The 19,555-nt window shown below is 38.4% G+C and overlaps 2 protein-coding genes across 2 annotated transcripts; both read left to right on the forward strand.

Moving 5' to 3' along the window:
- Nucleotides 1-4,286: 4,286 nt before the first annotated feature.
- On the forward strand, nucleotides 4,287-8,896 carry LOC306853820 (L-amino-acid oxidase-like; the record flags this gene model as incomplete). The annotated part of the gene is made up of 7 exons (XM_079391468.1): nucleotides 4,287-4,523; nucleotides 5,910-6,022; nucleotides 6,296-6,497; nucleotides 6,725-6,793; nucleotides 6,897-7,033; nucleotides 7,419-8,188; nucleotides 8,277-8,896. The coding sequence occupies 6 exons, from the start codon at nucleotides 4,287-4,289 to the stop codon at nucleotides 8,170-8,172; spliced, it is 1,512 nt and encodes a 503-aa protein (XP_079247594.1). The 3' UTR covers nucleotides 8,173-8,188; nucleotides 8,277-8,896.
- A 558-nt stretch (nucleotides 8,897-9,454) lies between these two features.
- On the forward strand, nucleotides 9,455-14,179 carry LOC306854067 (succinate dehydrogenase [ubiquinone] cytochrome b small subunit B, mitochondrial). The gene is made up of 4 exons (XM_079391867.1): nucleotides 9,455-9,543; nucleotides 10,095-10,205; nucleotides 10,674-10,824; nucleotides 13,114-14,179. Exons 1-4 carry the CDS (start codon nucleotides 9,495-9,497, stop codon nucleotides 13,277-13,279), a joined length of 477 nt encoding a protein of 158 aa, XP_079247993.1. The 5' UTR covers nucleotides 9,455-9,494; the 3' UTR covers nucleotides 13,280-14,179.
- The last annotated feature ends 5,376 nt before the right edge of the window (nucleotides 14,180-19,555 follow it).

Here is a 19,555-nt window from a genome sequence, read left to right on the forward strand (position 1 = left end):
GTTACTGTTGGAAAGGGTTCCAATATGCAAAAGATGCTGGAAAACTGAATAATCTGCAGAACATGGAGGATTTTTTGTTATGATAATCAAGAGAAGGATTCAATTGCGGATAAACAACAGTTATTGAGAGAACAAACAAAGTCACTAGTAAGGTGGAGCTCGTGCACAGCGTGGATGGAACTGGACACAGGGACGCAATGTGCAGTCCAGACCAGCAGAGAATCCTCCGAAGACAGAGCAGAGACAAGAAGGCAGATCGAGTGGCAGAAACAGGAACACAGAGAATACCTGAGGATCTGACAATGAGAGGAGCGTGAGTTGATCTTAAATAGACCCAGTAATGAGCCACAGCTGGGACAGATCAGCCCGTGATCACGAGCTTGGACACACCCACTCACGCCACACATCACAACAGACAAGCGAGGATGAGACAGTGATTCTATGAACCGTGACATTTTTCAGAAGAACAGTGCTCAGTTTACAGTCTTTCTCGATTGCTTAAACACATTTCTTGAAACTATGCCTCGTATTCTCAAAACAGCAAACATGAATCCATAACTTCTAACTCAATTCCCCAAACTTCCTATATTCAGGACAAAATGAAGCTCTCCACTCAAAACAACAATCTTGCTGAAAAACCAAACTTTGCTCTCAGATATGACACACAAACTGTCAAACACACACACACTACAGAACAGTTTTGCACACTGATGAGGTCAATTCAAAACAATACCACAAAAACCGGTTATAAGTGTGGTACTTCCCAAATGTTTTATTTCTCAATTTACAGTTTTTCTCAATTGCTTTGGCACATTTTCCGAAACAGTCTTAACATTCTCTAAACTGTGAGTGCAAATGTCACAACTGTTTGCTGAAATTTCAGAACTTTATTGCATGTCTGCAAAATTTACTCACCCAAAACATTTCATTCATGCTTCAAAAGTTATCGTGTCGGTAATTTGTCCAAGGCCACCAAAATATAAAGTATTTTTGTCATCGTGTGAGCCACACTGGTCAAAATGTTTAGTTGTTATTTCACCATGACTGTAGAAAACTGTGTGTAGTATTACCTGAGGCAAACTATGGCAATAGTTTAGATGACAGTTACTGTAGGCCTACTGAAACGCAGAAGGCTGCACATATATCCATTTCAAAAGTACAAATTTACACATTACTGTATGTGGGATATTGATTGAAAGAGACTGTTTCGAAATGTTTGAATTATTGAGGATATGGTTGATCTCCCAATATTTAGCTGCACACTTCAGCTATTGTAAGGCCATGATTGACAACATTATTTCATCTGATATGCACCTCTGTCCTTGGCCTCTTCCTCTGTTTTGCCTGTGTACCCTTCCACAATGCATTCCTCTCGGATGTCAAATGTAATAATTAATTTTTTAATTGACAAATTTTATTTTTCTCTTATTTCTTACTTTTAATTGGCTAAGAAATCAAATACACTGCTGGAAAAAAAAATGTATTTTATAATGTTTTTCTTATATTAGTTTTTTTGAAAAATTCTGAAAACTTTCTATACTGTAATAAATGCAATGTCAATTAGCAATGCATTATTTATGTATGATATTAATTACATGGAGATAACCTGGACTCACAATAATATTGTTTAATGTCTTCATCAGTCCAAACCTTTCTGCTTTTTTATTCAGCCTAAACAGGATAGCTGGATGCTTTTGTCCATATTAGGGATTTCATAGCATAAGTTATTACTTCGAGTTGTCTTGGATGTTCTGCTCAAGAGCGCTCTCTGGCATCGAGTATGAATGAAACACTGCATGAGAATGTTGAGCACTCTGTGATGTTCACATCGCCTCATTCTGGATAAAAATAAAGCATTAGGTCATGCACAGACCATCCTTGTCTCTTTTAAGTTAAATCTATATTCACACCGGCCTTTTAAAACCTCTGTGAACACACTTGCTATCACGTGTCGGTTTCCTTTCAGTTCTGTTTTGACCATATTTGGTGTTTCCTGTTCTTGTTTCCTGTAATTAGTTCATTAGTCTATCATCATTAAGTATTCTCACCTGTGTTCATCTTGTTTGCTCATTAGTCTCTGTCTTTATAAGCCTTTAGTTTCTTGAGTTTCATTGTCCAGTCTTAAATTAACCTTTGCTCTTCCTCATTAAAGTTCTGTTTCATCATATTTCTGGATCCTGTGTTCCCTGGTGCACGTTACCGTTACACTTGCCCGGAAAAAAAGTGTGAGGGATGATTTTAAGTGTCATTAAAAGCGTATTCTACACTTCTGCATCAGCCATTACTCCTTTCTTCTCTGTCACATGATCTCTCAGGAATCAATCTAATCTGCTGATTTAGCCTGTTCTCAATGTTGGAAACAGTTGTGCTACTTAATATTGTTTTGGAACCTGTGATGGGAACAGCATTTATTTAAAAACAAAAATGCTATATTTATATTTTATCAAGTCTTTAATATCACGTTTTATGAATTTAACATGTCCTTGCTGAATGTAGGTATTTCATAATAATAAAAATAAATATAAAACCCTACTGACCCCAAACTTTTAAATGTGTATGACTGTATATGTGACATGCATGCCTCTCACTCATAATGCAGACGTGACTTGACATGTTCACACAGGCTCCAGCTTTGCTGCTAAAGTCCTGTGAAAAGAGGGAAGAGGAGAATTGTGACCAGCCTTTTGATCTTACTCAAGAAACAGAACTTTGAGGTTAAAAGGAATAAATGTGCTGTAGTCAGGAGTAAAAAATTCCATATCTTCTTGTCTTCCCATTAAATAGGTCTATGAAGATAAAGATGTCTGTTTTTTCTTAACCTGCAACATGACAGCCTCGGAAACTTTGTGGCTAAACACATCATCACCATCATAGCCATCCTTTCAGTTTCTGCATGGTGTAGTCTATAAAACAGATCAGGACAGACCGGTCAGAGTCAGTAACAGTATCTCTGGTAAGTGATCAATGATTTATTTGCCTAAGATTTTAAAATTTCTTAAAGTGGAAACAAGTAAATTTGATAGAAATTTACCTATCCTAAATTTGCTTGCCTGATAGTCAAGAATAAACTTATAAATGAGTGATTAGAAATGATTGATTCTGGCGGAAATTAGGTATGTTAATGAATACTAAAGCTCACTAATCTAATTTGTTCAGTGTGGTTGAATCTTGAGTCTGTGTGGGAAAATATTTCTTGCAGAATAGGGGAGCCCACACATGATTCATAACCCTGAAAGGGACATTAGACGTATTTATAGCTGGAATACCCTATCCAGATACTTCATCCGTCTTCTCCGTCTCTTCAGTCAATTAAATTTGAGCAATTACACTCTTTGATGTAATCTATAGCGGTTAAGTAAAGCTCTGGACCACTTTTAACCAGTTTTCATTATGAAGGTGAATATTAGGCTAGTCAATTATTCCAGTGAACTGTGAGTATCATTTTGAATTTTTATAGATTGAATTTGTCTGTGATTTATACTGTTATTGTGATATAACGGTAATTATGCTGCCCACATTTCTCCGTAATTTTGCAAATTGTTTCTGTCCTCCATAGGTTTCGCTTTCCACTTTAAGCAAGAGAAGGTGCCTCGCACAGTTCAAAATGTTTAAAAACTTTAGCCCGTGTAAATACTGTGAGTATTAGAAGGACATGTGCTTTTGATTTGTCAACATGCTTGTCTGAATCAGTTGCAGAGACAGGCTATGCTAAGTTTAAATGATAGGGACTCCAATAGTGGTGAAGTGCCATCTTTTTCATTCATAAAAAGAAAGTAAACCGAAACCACTTTCATTTGTGGAGAAATCTTCCTGTATTGAGTAAATGGGAAAACAGGATCGTTTTGTTTGAAAACGGAACTAGTAGGCTATACTGAATATTTTTAACGCTTCAATTAGCTTAGGCAGCTCTTTTGAAGCATTCTGCTAGCCTATAAAGTATTTTCCATAGACACCTTATAAAAAGGTAGCAGCAAATGATGAAGAATAAGTGGAATTTGCGAAAAACTTTTGAGAAACTTCCCTCATATTAAGTGTCAAAACTACACCTCTCTCAATTCTTAGAAAATCACAACACAATCCAATGCGTATTAAAGTGCATGTAGTGATAATCGAGTGAACATAGGAGTTTGATTACAAAAATTCACATTTCAAATGCTGTTTAATTATGAAAGCTTAATTATTTTAATATCATAAGGGTTTGCAGTGTGTGTAGGCCTATAAATGAAAATAAATTTCAAACATAGTCTAACTGCCAATAACTGATTCTTTTATTATTTTACACTGCAATGCTTCCAACAGTACCTGCAGTGCTGGCACTGATCTTGGTTTTCACCTACCATGCTGGTGGAACTACGGACGAAGACCCTCTTTTCAAATGCTTACAAGACTCTGATTATGATTACCTTCTGAAGCTAACAGATCAAGGACTCCCTCCAACGAAGAACCCTAAGCATGTGGTAATCGTTGGAGCAGGTGCTGCTGGACTCACTGCTGCCAAGTTCCTGGAGGATGCAGGACATAAGGTCTCATAACACTATAGCACAAACCAACATTTAACACAAACACCATATCAGACCCATGAAAACAGGATATGCAAATAGGAAGAGCTCTCTAAACACATCTAAACTGAAAGAAGACTGGTCCAAATCATGTCTCTATTAGTTACAAGAGATTATTAGAAACAATTGGTAAAAGCAGAGCGATATGATTTCTCCATTCTTCACATAGGCCTATAGTTCCAGGTATCTATTAGTTCAGTTATCTAGATTGCTGGGTTTAACCCTTTCAGACACCAGACCACTAACCACGTGAGATTCATGATGTGGCTTAATATAGTAACTTTCTGCTAGATCCAAAATGATGTCTTCAATCTCATGACCTGGCTTTTCCCAGCTTACACAGCACATGAGGAAATACATTTTTTATTATGACTACACTCAAAAAAATGATTATCCAACACTGTTCAGTTTATTTTAAAAAATAATTTTCATTTAACACCAATATGTTAAGTTTCCCATTTATACAATTGCATTGTGTTAAACTGACTTGAAACAGTTACGTTTTGGCTCAACTCAATATTTTCATTTTGAAATAACAAATGATTTTACTTGTGTAACTAGGAAGTGGATTTCCCCTCCCCATCATGCTTTGCACAGGGCTGGATAAGCAGAGTAAATCTTGAAATAAAATGTTATTTTAGGCATTTTTTTATTCAGATGATAAAATTGGGAGACTAGTTAATGTTTAATGCTCTTTTATGTTTGTATTTAAAAGAGTTTCTGGTATGTTATTGTTTTGAGGGGTTACCATTGTAGTAAAGTGTAGAGCATGTGCTTGAGTGGAGGACCTCCTAACATGAAGCAAAGTTGTTTTAATAATAAAAAAAACAACTATGGGCATGCCATGGATGAAACAATACCAGCTTATGCTAATGCCTAAAGTTAAGTAAATCCAACAAATCTTTTTTTTTTTTTTTTGAGTGTAGAAGGATGTCTGCCTGATAATTTATTTTCCAGTTAAACGTTTTAGTTCAACAAGAATAAAAAAAATAAAATAAAAAAAATCACTTCAATGTATCAATTTCATTTAAACTATATTTGATAAAATTGAGTTGGCCCAACTCAATTACATTTCATCGCATTAATTAGTTTTTTATGAGTTGGGGCTACACATATTTATTGGATGGAAATCCTGCCCTCAATTAAATTGATTTCATAGAATGAATAATTTTTTTGAGTGTAGGAAAAGAAAATGACATTATATACAATAGGTGAAGCAGGGAAAATCCCTAGAGAAGATGTTTCCCTGAAGCACTGCATGATTAAAGTTTATTTAAGTAGAAGTAGAATCTACTTTCTATTTAATATTCTATAGTCTTTAATTCTGTTTTCTTTTCTCTGCTCTTATAGGTGACGATTATTGAGGCAAGTGAGCGTATAGGTGGAAGAATTCTAACATATAGGAATAAAAGTGAGGGTTGGTATGCAGAACTTGGTGCCATGAGGATCCCACATTCCCACCAGTAAGTTCTTTTTAATCTCTGTCCATGAGAGCCAAATTCTATTTCATATTCACTACGTGTAACTTTCTGAGGATAGACAGTACAATAATTCATGTGAAACAGTATCACTGTCAGCAGTGCAGAGATTTATTTGATAGTGTAATAATGAATAACATGAGGCAGACAACAGGAAATCCAACATGTGACACTGACATTTAATCAAAGACTGCTTTTCAAGTGAAGGTGGAGCTGCAGGCCACAATTTAACTTGTTTTCAATGATATCACTTTCAAGGATTCTCAGGCATTTTGCAAACAAGCTGGGCCTGAAGTTTAGACCGTTTGTACAGGACGACGAAAACACTTACTATTTTATAAACGGATTTCGTTATAAAACCTACACCGTAAAGCAGAACCCAGACGTTCTGAACTACCCTGTGAATGACTGGGAGAAAGGGAAAAGTGCCAGAGAACTGTTTGACATGGCTTTGGGTGAGGTGAGTGAAAAGACATTCTGTTTATTCAAAAAACACATGTATCTGGCCAGACAAATGTTTATGAAAGGGAGAATGAATGAGGTTAATTAATAAGGTTTCTGATAAAATCAATTACATGAAGTCAGAATAATGAAATATTTTTTAAAACCGTAGATACTTTTTCCCTTATCTTGCTTTTATTATTTATTTGCTAATACATTGTCCTTTCTTTCTCTGAACTTTATTAGTTAAAAGATGATCTGCGGAAAATGGGCTGTGAGAAAATGTTGAACAAATATGATTCATACTCAGTCAAGGTACAATGTAAAATGTCATCAGATTTAGCACTTACAATTAGTTTTAACATGTATTTAATAGATGTACTAATGGAAGGATGTCTCTAAATCCAATCTGTAACAGGAGTATTTAGTGAATGTGGGAAATTTAAGCAGAGGAGCTTTGCGAATGATTGGTGATATCCTGAATGAGAACAGCTTCTTCTACACGGCCCTCACTGAGATGCTCTACATCCAGTGTGATATAAACGACAATGACACGTAAGATATTACAGTTAACGCAAACTATTGTCTCTACACTACCATTTGAAAGTTTTTTTTTTTATGTTTTCAAGAAAGTCTCCTATATTTCATCAAGTGTCACATGATCCTTCAGAAATCATTCTAATATGATTATGAAGAATGCATTCAATGTTGAAGACAGTTGTGCTGATAATATTTTTTTGTGGTAATACATTTTTTCAGCATGTTTTTACTGTTTTTAATCAATTTAATGCATCCTTATTAAGTTATTAAGTATTAATTTCTTCTTTTTTTAAAAACTAACTTACTCCAGACTTTTGTATGGTAGTATATATCAGCTAAAATATCAAATGATGTCAAACATATTAAAATAATCTACATCATTCAGTGCTCTTTTTTTCAGGTATTCTGAATTTGAAGGTGGCTTTGAATCATTCTCCAATGCATTTTATACTGTGCTAAATGCCACAATTTTTATGCAATCAAAAGTCCAGGCTATCACTCAAACACAGGACAATGTAACAGTTTCATATGAACATTACGATGGCACCCTGACCAGCATTACTGCCGATTATGTGCTGGTGACGGCCACAGCCAAAGCAACACTCCTCGTTGATTTTAAGCCTCCTCTGTCGGCCGAAAAGATGGAAGCACTGAGGTCGCTGCACTATTCCTGCTCCACAAAAGTAGTGCTGAGGTTCAGCAAAAAGTTCTGGGAGAATGATGGGATCCGGGGTGGGAAAAGCATCACAGATCTGCCATCACGCTTCATTCACTACCCTAGTCATAATTTCTCCGGGATAGGCGGCGCTGTATTGGCTTCTTACACCTCCTCTGATGAAGCTACATTCCTACAGACTATACATAAAGAGGAGTTGAAGCATCTGGTATTGAATGACCTGGTGAAGATCCATGGAGAACACATCCGCCAGCTCTACACCGGGGGTGTTGTGAAAAAGTGGGGACTGGATCCTTACAGCCATGGTGCCTTTGCCATCTTCACTCCATTCCAAATGAGAGACTATAGTAAGTCCATAGTCCAGAATGAGGGGAGGATTTACTTTGCAGGAGAGCACACGGCCAGACCTCATGCCTGGATTGAGACCGCCATGAAATCTGCTCTGAGAGCTGCAGATAAAATAAATAATGCAAAGTAGGAAACAAAGCATGACGGTGTGTTTAATAATACACTAAAGCCATTTTGAAAACCACATAGTTGCCTAATTTGAAATTGAACCCTCTTGTGCGCTTTCTTTACCAGGTTTTGACTGACTACGTTCTCAGAGACGTCAAAATGACTTGAAACAATGGATATCACAGCACTCTGTCAACCATCACCTTTGCCAGACTTTGTTACTTCCACAGCCATGATACTATTTGTCAAGTTCCAATTGTAAAAAAAAAATAATAGAAATAAAAAATCTTAGATTTTTGTGGAATAAATGAGTAGATTAAGTTGAGGGTTGTGGTTGGCATTTGGGAGTTGTTTAATATTTTATTAAATTGTATGTAAATTTGTGATCTTCTAAGCAGTTATGCAAGAACCATGACACCCAGTACAATGTATCTTTATTCATTATCCTGAATTATGTTGCTAACTGTAAACATATCATGTAACAATGCAACTAGACTACCAACAAAAAAACAAACAAACTTGACATTTATTCAGTGTATTTTTATTTTATTTAAAAATGACTGACATGGTATTACCTTACTGAATATTCTGGTACTGTATTTATACAGACTATTGTATTATTAACATCATTAATAATATATTTTCTTCAACTGAAATGAAATTGTATTTATATACCTTTTGTTATATATTTACAAGTTAAGTGAAATGTTAAAATGTTACATATATTAATAAAATTGTGTATTTGTTCAAAAGTATTTTGTCTTTTTATTATATGTGATACAATTTGTAAAACACCAATTTTTTTTTTTTTAAGTAATGAATAACAATAACACATCTAATACAATACAGCCTCTGTTTATACTGTATATATTCAGTCTGAAAAAACAAAAAGATGGCGTTAATGGGAACTAATGCAAGTCTAAACAACTCACCCACTTTGATATCACCACTTTGTCACGTCCAATTAAAACTTTCAGTGTTTTTTTCTTAAAATTCACCATAAATTTGGTGAAATCAAAGGGATATCTCCGTGTCTGTGACCTGTGTAATTAGCTTTAATGACTGATCCGAAAATATGTTGAGTAAACTGAAAAAACATCCACACATCAGTTCATAAATGAAACATTGTTTAAATTGGTACTGCTTTGAGTTATTGTTTTGGAATAAATGTTAAGATGCTTAAAACTCGATGAGGTATTAAAATCAAGTATTCTAGTATATGTACATATTTTAATCGATTTGTATTACCATATTTTGCATATAAAGGTAACTTTATCACACCGGTCACTGCCAGCATTAGTACATCCGGGTGATTCCAGTGACCTTGGGTTGGTTGTGAGAATCATGGCGGCTCTTGTCAGGATAAGTTCTGTTTGCCACAGAGGTGTCAGCCGTAAGTTTGAGTGTTTTTCATGCTTCTCTTCTCGCATCTCATCCTGTGTCTCAGTTGTTTAGCTTCAAGGTCGTATGTAAAATAAATCATTCTCCAATGACGTTTCATGTTAATCGCAGCACGCGTACTAGGATTGAATAGCTAGCATGCTAACTTAACCCTGTCATTTAATATATTTATCAGCTCTGTCTCTCTTCTCTTTCTCTAAATCAACCTGTTAACGTCATATTTATGTAAAATTGTTGGTAATGTACACTGTGAGACTGAGACTAAATGCCACGGATTTTATTAGCGTATAATAATGTCTGTGTTTATAGAGAGTGTTTGTAAAGGCTCAAAATAGAAGTTATATTCTCGTAATTTATCAATTTATATGGGTGTTTGTTTTTAAATTACTTTATTTATATAAACATTGTATGAACATGCATCAGTGACCTCCTTCGTCACAGATGAACATCAATTTATGTGAAATTTGAATTCTGAGTAAGTTACCTTTTTCCTTTTAATTACGTATGTTTCCTTGTATTGTTTATTCCTGTCACTTTCCACAGCTCTGTTATTTCGCTCTTCCTCCCTCATCAGACCTTTGGCCGTACAGAAGAAGGATCGTGATTGTCCATACTTGATAGCAGCAAAGATCCATGCAACTCCATCCAACTATGGTTAGTGATTTAGACTGTAAATCAAGACCAAGCTTTTTGTCTAGTCCTAAAATATAGTTAACCGTACTGTCAGACTGGACAAGAGCCTTTTCGTTGGATCTGAATTTAAGTGTTGTAACATGCAGAAGTCCAAATCTAATCATGATTGTTTCATTAGTCAAGTAAATGATTATTAACAGGTGACTACAGTGTAATAGGCAACAGAAGATAAGTGCCAAATGTGGATATTGCTATGCCAACCATCTGTCAGGTTCTCAGAGCAAATTTTAAATAAGATGATCGCTGGGAAAGACCGATAGAGCTACAGACTAAACATAGTATAGCTCAAACACTGTCATCTTCAGCTTTTTATTTCCCTCTGTTGGGGTACAGGATGGAGACACATGCTGCTGAAAGACTGAATGTGAGTTGATGGAGATGCTCTGTTATGAAGAACAGTTGTTGATGTGTTACTGTTTTATTTAATAGCGGGCTCTGGGTCCAAAGCCGCTTCTCTGCACTGGACAGGTGAGAGGATCCTGAGTATAGCTCTTCTAGGTTTGGCACCCGTTGCATACTATTACCCCGGCCCTGCTGTTGACTACACTTTAGCAGCTTCACTTACTCTACATGGTCACTGGTAAGAGAATAGGCCTATGTGTTTTATAATTAATGCTTGACATATTCAAAATGAAATGGTCCTTTGCTGTTAATTTTGTTTTGCTTTTTTCTTAAATATTGAAAGCTGTTGAGAACAATTCAGATGAATTATCAGTAAATATTGCCACAGTCAGTTGTTAAAGGGGTCATATGCTGCTTTTTTTTAAAGATCATTATTTGGTGTAACAGAATATGTTGACATGATTTAATGTTCAAAAAACACATTATTTTTCAAATACTGTACATTATTGTAGATCCTCTATGCCCCGCCTCTCTCAAACGGTTCTTCTACAAATCCCTCCTTCCGTCAATCGCAGTCTGTGCTGATTGGCCAGCTGGCACAGTGCATTGTGATTGGCCAAACACCACAAGCACTTGTCGGAAATGTAACGCCCCTTACCATAATCGCCTGCTAAAGCTTTCAAAATAAAAGTGAAGACTGTTAATAATGTCCTTTAGTTTTACCATCAGTTCAAGCCCGAGATGGGAACAGAGTTGCGTGACAGACACAGTGGTGAAGCTCTTATGTGTTTGCACACAAGCCACGGTTAAGACAGCTGACTCCACTGAGATGTGACCCTTTCTCTCTCCCTCTGCGCACACACACACACACACAGCGCGCAACTCCACATTTGAACAGTCAATAGCAAATACTTAAACTAATAACAAAACATGCAGTCAGTGATTCAGAAGTGCCAGATTGTCATAGTGAAGTCAGAAATACCTCCTCTCCTAGGTTCACGAAACGGTCGTCCATAAAATGTTGCTGTTCTGTTGCAAGTAATCTTAATGATTCCTAAATGCATCTACTTTCAGAAGGCCAAATAAAGTGCTTTTACTTTCACATAGAAACACACAGCGTCTCCCTGACATGGCTGCATCAACACTACTGTGGTTACTGAAACCACGCCGCCTTTCTTTGCGTGAACATTTGGGCGGCATTATGCAAATATTTCCACATCGTGACGTAGACATGTTGGGGCATGTCTGAATGAGCCGTTTTAGGGGGGCGTGGCAGAGTCTTAAATTTGATAAATAATATCTCTTTGGTTTTGAGACTTTAGTCTTTGCAACTTTAGGGATCTTATCTATGCACAATCAGCTTGTAACACTCCAAAGAGAAAGGAAAACTTAATCGCATCATATGACTCCATTTTTAATATTTATTATGTGACTTGTAATTCCGTATGAAGTTTCAACTCTGCAGTTTAGTGACTGACGTTGCATTCTACCACTTAAAAATAGTTTCTGACATGAAATGAAGGTGTCTGCAAAGCTAAGTCATGAGTGGCTGTTTACACCCTTCGTGCAAGGATTTAACCTCCCTGTGGACATTGGCACTCAAGGCCACACTTCTAATTTTAGCAAAGCAGTTAGGGTCACATAGGTACATATAGTTAGCTTTTTTTAATTATTTCAGTTGGATGTAAATGTGGTAACAGTCTGGCTTTTAAACATGTTTGAGCCTGGATCTAGAAAGTTTTACTAAATACCATATGCTTGACTACATTTAAACAAATAGTTTTAAAAACCATTTAGTATTTTACTGCATTTGAGCTTTTCCTTTTTTATTTAATGTTAATATATATGGTATAATAATGATAATAATAATGGTATATGTAGTATAGATAAAAGTATAGATTGCTGCAATATGATGTTATGGACTGTACAATTTCTTGGACATTACTTTTGACTGAATTCAATGGATTATTTTAGTGCTTCTTGTCCTGTTATACTTTTACACCTTCTTACATGTTTGGCTTCTTAAAAGCCAATGGTACATGCCTCGTATGTTTACTGAAAGCTTATTTAAATGTATGAATATCCAACAGCTCAAATATTTATATTCTAAGGGAGACAAAGGAATAATTCACCCAAAAATGTATTCACCCTCAGGCCATCAGATGTAGATGATTTTGTTTCTTCATCGGAACAGATTTGGAGAAATTTAGCATCGCATCACTTGCTCACCAATGGATCCTCTGCAGTGAATGGGTGCCGTAAATGAGTCCACAAGACTCCAGCAAATCAATTAACATCTTGTGAAGTGAAAATGCTGCTTGTTTGTATTAAACAAATCTGTCATTGAGACATTTTAACTTGAAACTGTCACTTCTGGCCATAACACGAGTCCATAGTCCTTAATAACGCTTCCTCCAATGAAAAAGTTTAGAACTGTTTTGCACTTCATTTTTGGGTGAACTGTTCATTTAACATCAATATCATTGTTGGAAAAGGACAGCATTGCATTTTACTTTGTGTTTTCCAGGGGTCTTGGCCAGGTTTTGACAGATTACGTTCACGGAGACTTTAAAATCAAGATGGCAAATGCTGGCCTCTTCCTTCTGTCGACCGTCACCTTCGCCGGCCTGTGCTACTTCAACTACCATGACGTGGGGATTTGTAAAGCTGTGGCCCTCTTGTGGAGTAAATGACTGGACTGAGATGGCAGATGGGATCCTCTTTTGGCATCGGAGTTCCAGTTTATTGTATACATTTGTAAATTCTATAAATAATTTGACAACATTGTGTTGATTTGCAGGTGTTTTTAATTGTTGTCAGTTTGTTCAGATGCTCAGCTTTTGCTTAAGATGGAAATCTCTGCATGTCATCCACTCTTGTCTGGCAAATCAGTGTTTCTGAAGCAGCAAAATGAACAAACTATTGTGGCTACAAGATGCTAGTCACTGTATTTGGACTTGAAAAATCACTACGCTAATAATAAAACCTTGTAACAGGAAAATGATCAGGTGATGTTTTGGCCATATTTATCGCATGTCTTTTTGTCAGCCAGTATCTATTAAAACAAAATATCTTGACTTAAGTTGGTTGTCACATGCAGAATTAACTATACACAGGTATTTGAGCATGTTTCTTCATAGTCCTCCAGTAATGACCACAACATCTGGAGAATTGTCACATTGACAGTATTTCGGCTTCACACTTTGCATGGCTGTATTTCTGCTCAAGTAATCGTTTATGAAAGGCAATTTGTAACTGCTTTGCATTAAAAGCAATTTATGTCTTTAATTGTAAATTGCTTATGTATTTAAAATGATTTATCCAAGCTTGTGTGGGAAATGATGTAAATTGAATCTACAAAATGGGAGTTTCTAGAGATACTTTTTTTTTTCCTGACAGGAATATATTTTAGATGGGGATTTTGCAAGTCCTGTTATCACGATCTTATACATGTCTGAAAATGACATGACTGAGTCTGGTTGCACTTTTTCTGTTTAAAGTGCTATGGAGATTTTTGTAATAAATCTAGATTTCTGTGCAGATTGAAGCTTTGGGTACAATTGAGCATTTAAGAATAAAGGCGTTTTTTTGGATTATGTGGTTTCATTGGAGCCAACAGGATTTTCCACTGTTCTATGTTACAACAGGCAAAGTTGAAAGATTAAATACCTGGCATCTTAAAATTCTCCAATTTTACCAAGTATTGAGTTTCAATATCATTTCAAGGGTCTCAGTAATTCAGTCATTTCAGTGTTCCCAGTCATTGCTATTCTAAGGAAAAACTAAATTGTTCTATAAACTAAAAACATGTTCTCTAAAACTAGCTGATAAGGCCTATAGCTAAGGTTAAAGCTTGAGTTAGGATCATCGGATGAAACAAGTTTTTTTTTTTTTTTTTATATATATGCTTTTTATTAACACTAGAAGGGAGTCCAAGACTGCTTAAATAGTATTATGTAAGAAAATCTAATGTGGTTTGCAGGTGAAGCACGTAATGTTACAACCATACAACCATGCAGGGACATGTAGAGAGTTCTTCAGGGGCAGGGGCTCAAATGTAAAAAAAAAATAGGTCAAAATAGGTTTGGACACATTACTATTTAAGATTTTTTTTGTAAGAGGTCACTTATGGTCATCAAGCCTGCATATTTCCTCAATTTTAATATACTTTAAAAATACATTTTATGCAATTCTGATTTATTATCAATGTTGGAAACCTGTGATACTTTTTTTCAGGATACTTTGATTAATAAAATGTAAAAGAAAAAGCATAGCACTTATTTAAAATATAACTCTTGTAACAATATTTATTGAAAAGCTTGAGGTCAGTATTTTTTTTTTTCTTTTAAAAGAAATTAGTTTTTGTTCAGCAAAGATTTGCTAAATTGATAGAAACAGTGGTGGTAAAGATTGATATTGTTAGAAAACATCTTTAATTTGAATAAATGCTGTTCTTTTTTTTATTTATCAATGAACCCCACCAAAATAAATAATGATAATAATAAGCAGCACAACTGTTTCCAATATTGATAATAAATCAGTATTAGAATGATTTCTGAAGGACAGTGTTGGGAAGGTTACTTTGGAAATGTAATAGGTTAATAATCTAATAATCTAATGAGTAAATGTAATAAGTAGTGTAACTTTTCAATTACTTTATTAAAGTAATGTAACTGATTACATTTGATTACTTTTCTAAATTTTGAATGTTTTCAACTGTTAATTTTCAAACATGTAAACCAGGCAGGGTTAACCTTACAGTAGTACTCAACACTGATTAGTGTCAGACGTTTGAAATCTTTCATCACTTGAGTTAAGATTATAATATTTTAATTTTAAAGGAGACATTGGATAAGGAATACCTCCATTTGCATATAAATGAGCAGTTTGCAGTTTGTGGACACAACCACCGTACAATGATAGAAATTCACTCCTTTTTTAATCCCCCAAAAACCTAAACAGTCTCAATTTTCAAGCCATTTTGATTTTGGAGTGAATAACCAGTGCTTTCTTCCACCTTCAATACCCCGACTGAGGTGAGACCCTTGAGCAAGTCACCAAACCCCCAACTGTTCCCCGGGTGCCACCGCAATATGGCTGCCCACTGCTCCGGGTGTGTGTTCACTACTGTGTGTGCACTTAGATGGGTTAAATGCAGAACACAAATTCCGAGTATGGGTTACCATACTTGGCCACGTCACGTCCCTTTTTAATAATGAAGCCCAAGTGCCACCTACAGGCCTATTATGTGAAGTGTAGGCTGGCGCAATGGTGACGTGAAAGAACTTTATTATGTTACCATTTTTAATAATTATGCAGCATTATAAAAATGTCTTATGTTCATCAAGCCTGCATTTATTTGATAAAAATTACAGAAAAACTAATATTGTGAAATATTACAATTTAAAAGAATGTTTTTGTCAGGATCTTGGACCTGTTTTTGTGGTGTTTTTGCTCCCCATGTGTTCTGTGACCCAGTTTCTCCCTCATGTTAATTGTTAATTTGATCCCAGGTGTGTCTCCTTAGTTCCCTCGTTATCCTGTGTTTTATAAGCCCCAGTCCTTTCAGTTAGTTTTGTCGGTCGTTGAATTGTCTTCCCTGTCCGTGATGTGTTTCCTGTGCCTCCCATGCTCCTAGTTGGATTAAAGATTCTCGTGTTTGTGAATTCCTCGTCTCCTGGTCTCCGTGCTCCCGGGCAGAGTGTGACAGAACGACCGACCAAAAACAGATACCTCTACGTTTACCTTCCGTTTTGTTTTCCGTTTTACCCAGTGTTTTTCTTTCCGTTGTGACCCATGGATCCCTATGTCTGGCCCGAATTCCTCCTCCTCCTGCTGGAGCAGGGGGACCGATCTCTCGAGGACCATACAAGACTGTTCCTGATGTTAGCTAACGCCACCAGCTACCCGGACGACGTGCTCTGCTCTTTCTATCATGGAAGCCTGAACACCGCGTGCAGAGCGCTGTCGTCCGAAGATGGTCCTCGAGAGGATTTCGCCGCTTTTGTGGAGTGGATTCTGGTGAGAAACGGATCGCCTCTCACAGTCTCCTCAGAGGATGATCTCGCCAGAACCACTCCAGACCCAGAGCCCAGCCCACCATCTCCCCACGGTGCGGAGCACCAGCCCGAGCCCACCGATGACGGAGAGCCATTTCCCGCCGCGATCTGCGAGCCAGCGCGAAGCCGAGCGACTGAGCGGATGATCGCCCCGGAAGTAGAGCCCAACCCGTCAGACCAGGTGCGAGAGCCGGCGTCAGTGCCCATCACGAGGGAGCAAGCCGTGGACGGTGTGAGCGCGGAGTGGAGCTCCGCCCCCTGCACCGCGGCTGAGGACAAATCTGGGACTGCTGGACAGAGAGGGGGCGTCCGACTTTCCAGTGCCGGCTCCTCGCAAATGCCCTCCAGTGCCTGCTCCTCGAAGATCCCCACCCTCTCACCCGCTCCTGCCTCCTCCACCGCTGTCGTCTGGCAGCCCCCCCGCTCGCCCTCAGCCCTCTATCTGTACGGTGCGAGCCCCATGGGTCTGCCATCCTCCAGCGTCGCCGGGGCTGGAGTATCCCTTACCTCCGCCTCCAGCCTCCGAGGCCCGGACTCCGCCTCGGCCCGTAGACCCAGTGGCTCCACCTCGGCTCCTAGCTCCCTCGCCTCCACCGTCACCCCTCGATCCACCAGCTCCACCGGGCTCCCTCGTCCCTCCGGCTCCGCCTTGGTCGGGCGTCGACCCGCCATCGCCTCTGGACTCCTCTCCTCTGGCTGCGCCTCATCGCTCCGTCCCACCGGCTCCGTTGGGCTCCTTCCTCCCTCCAGCTCCACCTTGGTCCTCAGTCGCTCCGGCTCCGCCGCGGATCTCCGGGTCTCCGCCTCCACCTCGGTCACCAGAGCCCTCGGCTCCACCCTGTCCCCCCGGATCCTCGGCATCCCCCTGGCTCGTTGGCTCTCCGTCTCCGCCTCGGGCTCCTCCACCACCTGCTCCGCCGCCGTTGGTCGGCCCCCTGGAGTCGGCGGCCATCCCTCCTCCATGGCTCCTCCCTCCGTCGGCTCCACCTTGGGCCATTTTCACGGCTGTGGCCTGGGTCCAGCTGAGCGCCTCCTGCTCCGGATCCCTCCTGTCTCTTCCCTGGCTCCTCCCTCCTTCGTCACCGCCTTGGTCTCTGTCTGCCGGCCCCCTCCCGGGTATCCGTCCTCCTCCTGAACCGCCTCCCTAGTTCCCACCCGCCCCTCCCCTTTGGATGTTTCTACGGTGTTAGTTTTGTCGGTCGTTGAATTGTCTTCCCTGTCCGTGATGTGTTTCCTGTGCCTCCCATGCTCCTAGTTGGATTAAAGATTCTCGTGTTTGTGAATTCCTCGTCTCCTGGTCTCCGTGTTTCCGTGCTCCCGGGCAGAGTGTGACAGTTTTTCTATTTTAATATACTTTGAAATATCATTTACTTTGTGATTCAAAGCTGAATTTTCAGCATCATTACTTCAGTCTTCTATGGAAGCATATGTGTAGCAAAATTCAATTTGCAATGTAATATGCAAGATGGCATGCAAAATATTCAAAAATCATTCTAATATGCTTATATATTATCAATGTTGGAAACAGTTGTGCTGCTTAATGTTTTGCTTTTTATTTTAATTTTGGAACCTGTGATATTTTTGGGGGTTCGTTGATGAATAAAAAGTTAAAAAGAACAGCATTTATTAAAAATAGAGATGTTTTCTAACAATATCGATCTTAGCTATCACTGTTTCTATCAATTTAACTAATCCTTGCTGAATAAAATCTAATTTCTTTAAAAATAAATAAATATACTGACCGCAAGCTTTTGAACGGTAGTGTATATTGTTACAAAAGTTATATTTTAAATAAATGCTGTTATTTAACTTTTTATTCATCAAATAATCCTGAAAAAAGTATGACAGGTTTCCAACATTGCTAATAAATCAGCATTGCATAAAATGCATTTTAAAGTATATTAAAATTTTGATCAAATAAATGCAGGCTTGATGACCATAAGTGACTTATTGCAAAAATATTAATGTATCCAAACATTTGACCTACACCCCCCCCCCCCCCCACCCCCACCCACACTTTGCCCCTTTTTTTCTTTCTTTTTTTTTTTACATTTGAGTCACTGTCCCTGAGGAACTCTCTGCACATCCCTATTCACGTGCCACGGAACACGCGCTATTTTACGGATTAAAAATAAAAAGAGTAATAAAATATAAGGTAAGGTAGTAAAGAAGTGTAGAATAGCACTGTCCGTTTGCTTATGTCAGGGGTGTCAAACTCAATTCCTGTAGGGCCACAGCCCTGTAACCCTAATGAAACACACCTGATCCAGCTAATCAAGTTCTTCAGGCTCAATTGAAAATTACATGGTTTGTGTGTTGGAGCAGAGTTGGAACTAAACTCTCCAGGGCTGCGGCCCTGCAGGAACTGAGTTTGACACCCCTGGCTTATGTGCATCAATCCGAGTGTAAACGGTGAGAGACGTTCAGGCAGGTGAAAAGCGTTTGGTTAATGGTGAATATTGACCTATCGTGCGTCCTGTTGCCGAGCCCCACCTTGATGTAATGATTGACAGGTAGGGGGCGTGCTCGGCTCCGAATGCATTTTCAAATCCACAATGACTTAAAGGTGGGGTATGTAATTTTTCAAAAACGCTTTAGAAAACTGAGTCAGGGTCGAGTACCAAAACAAACTTGTAGCCAATCAGCAGTAAGGGGCGTGTCTACTCATGACGCAGAGGAGACAGCGTTCAGTGCACAGGACGGACATTAGTAAAAAAGTCGTGACGTATTGTCAAGTATGGTGACCCATACTCGAAATTGGTGCTCTGCGTTTAACCCATCCAAGTGCACACACACAGCAGTGAGTAGTGAACAAATCCACACACACACACACACACACCGTGAACACACACCCGGAGCAGTGGGCAGCCATGCTGCAGCGCCCGGGAGCAATTGGGGGTTCGGTGCCTT

Source organism: Barbus barbus (assembly GCF_936440315.1).
Source record: "Barbus barbus genome assembly, chromosome: 34".
Taxonomy (NCBI): domain Eukaryota; kingdom Metazoa; phylum Chordata; class Actinopteri; order Cypriniformes; family Cyprinidae; genus Barbus; species Barbus barbus.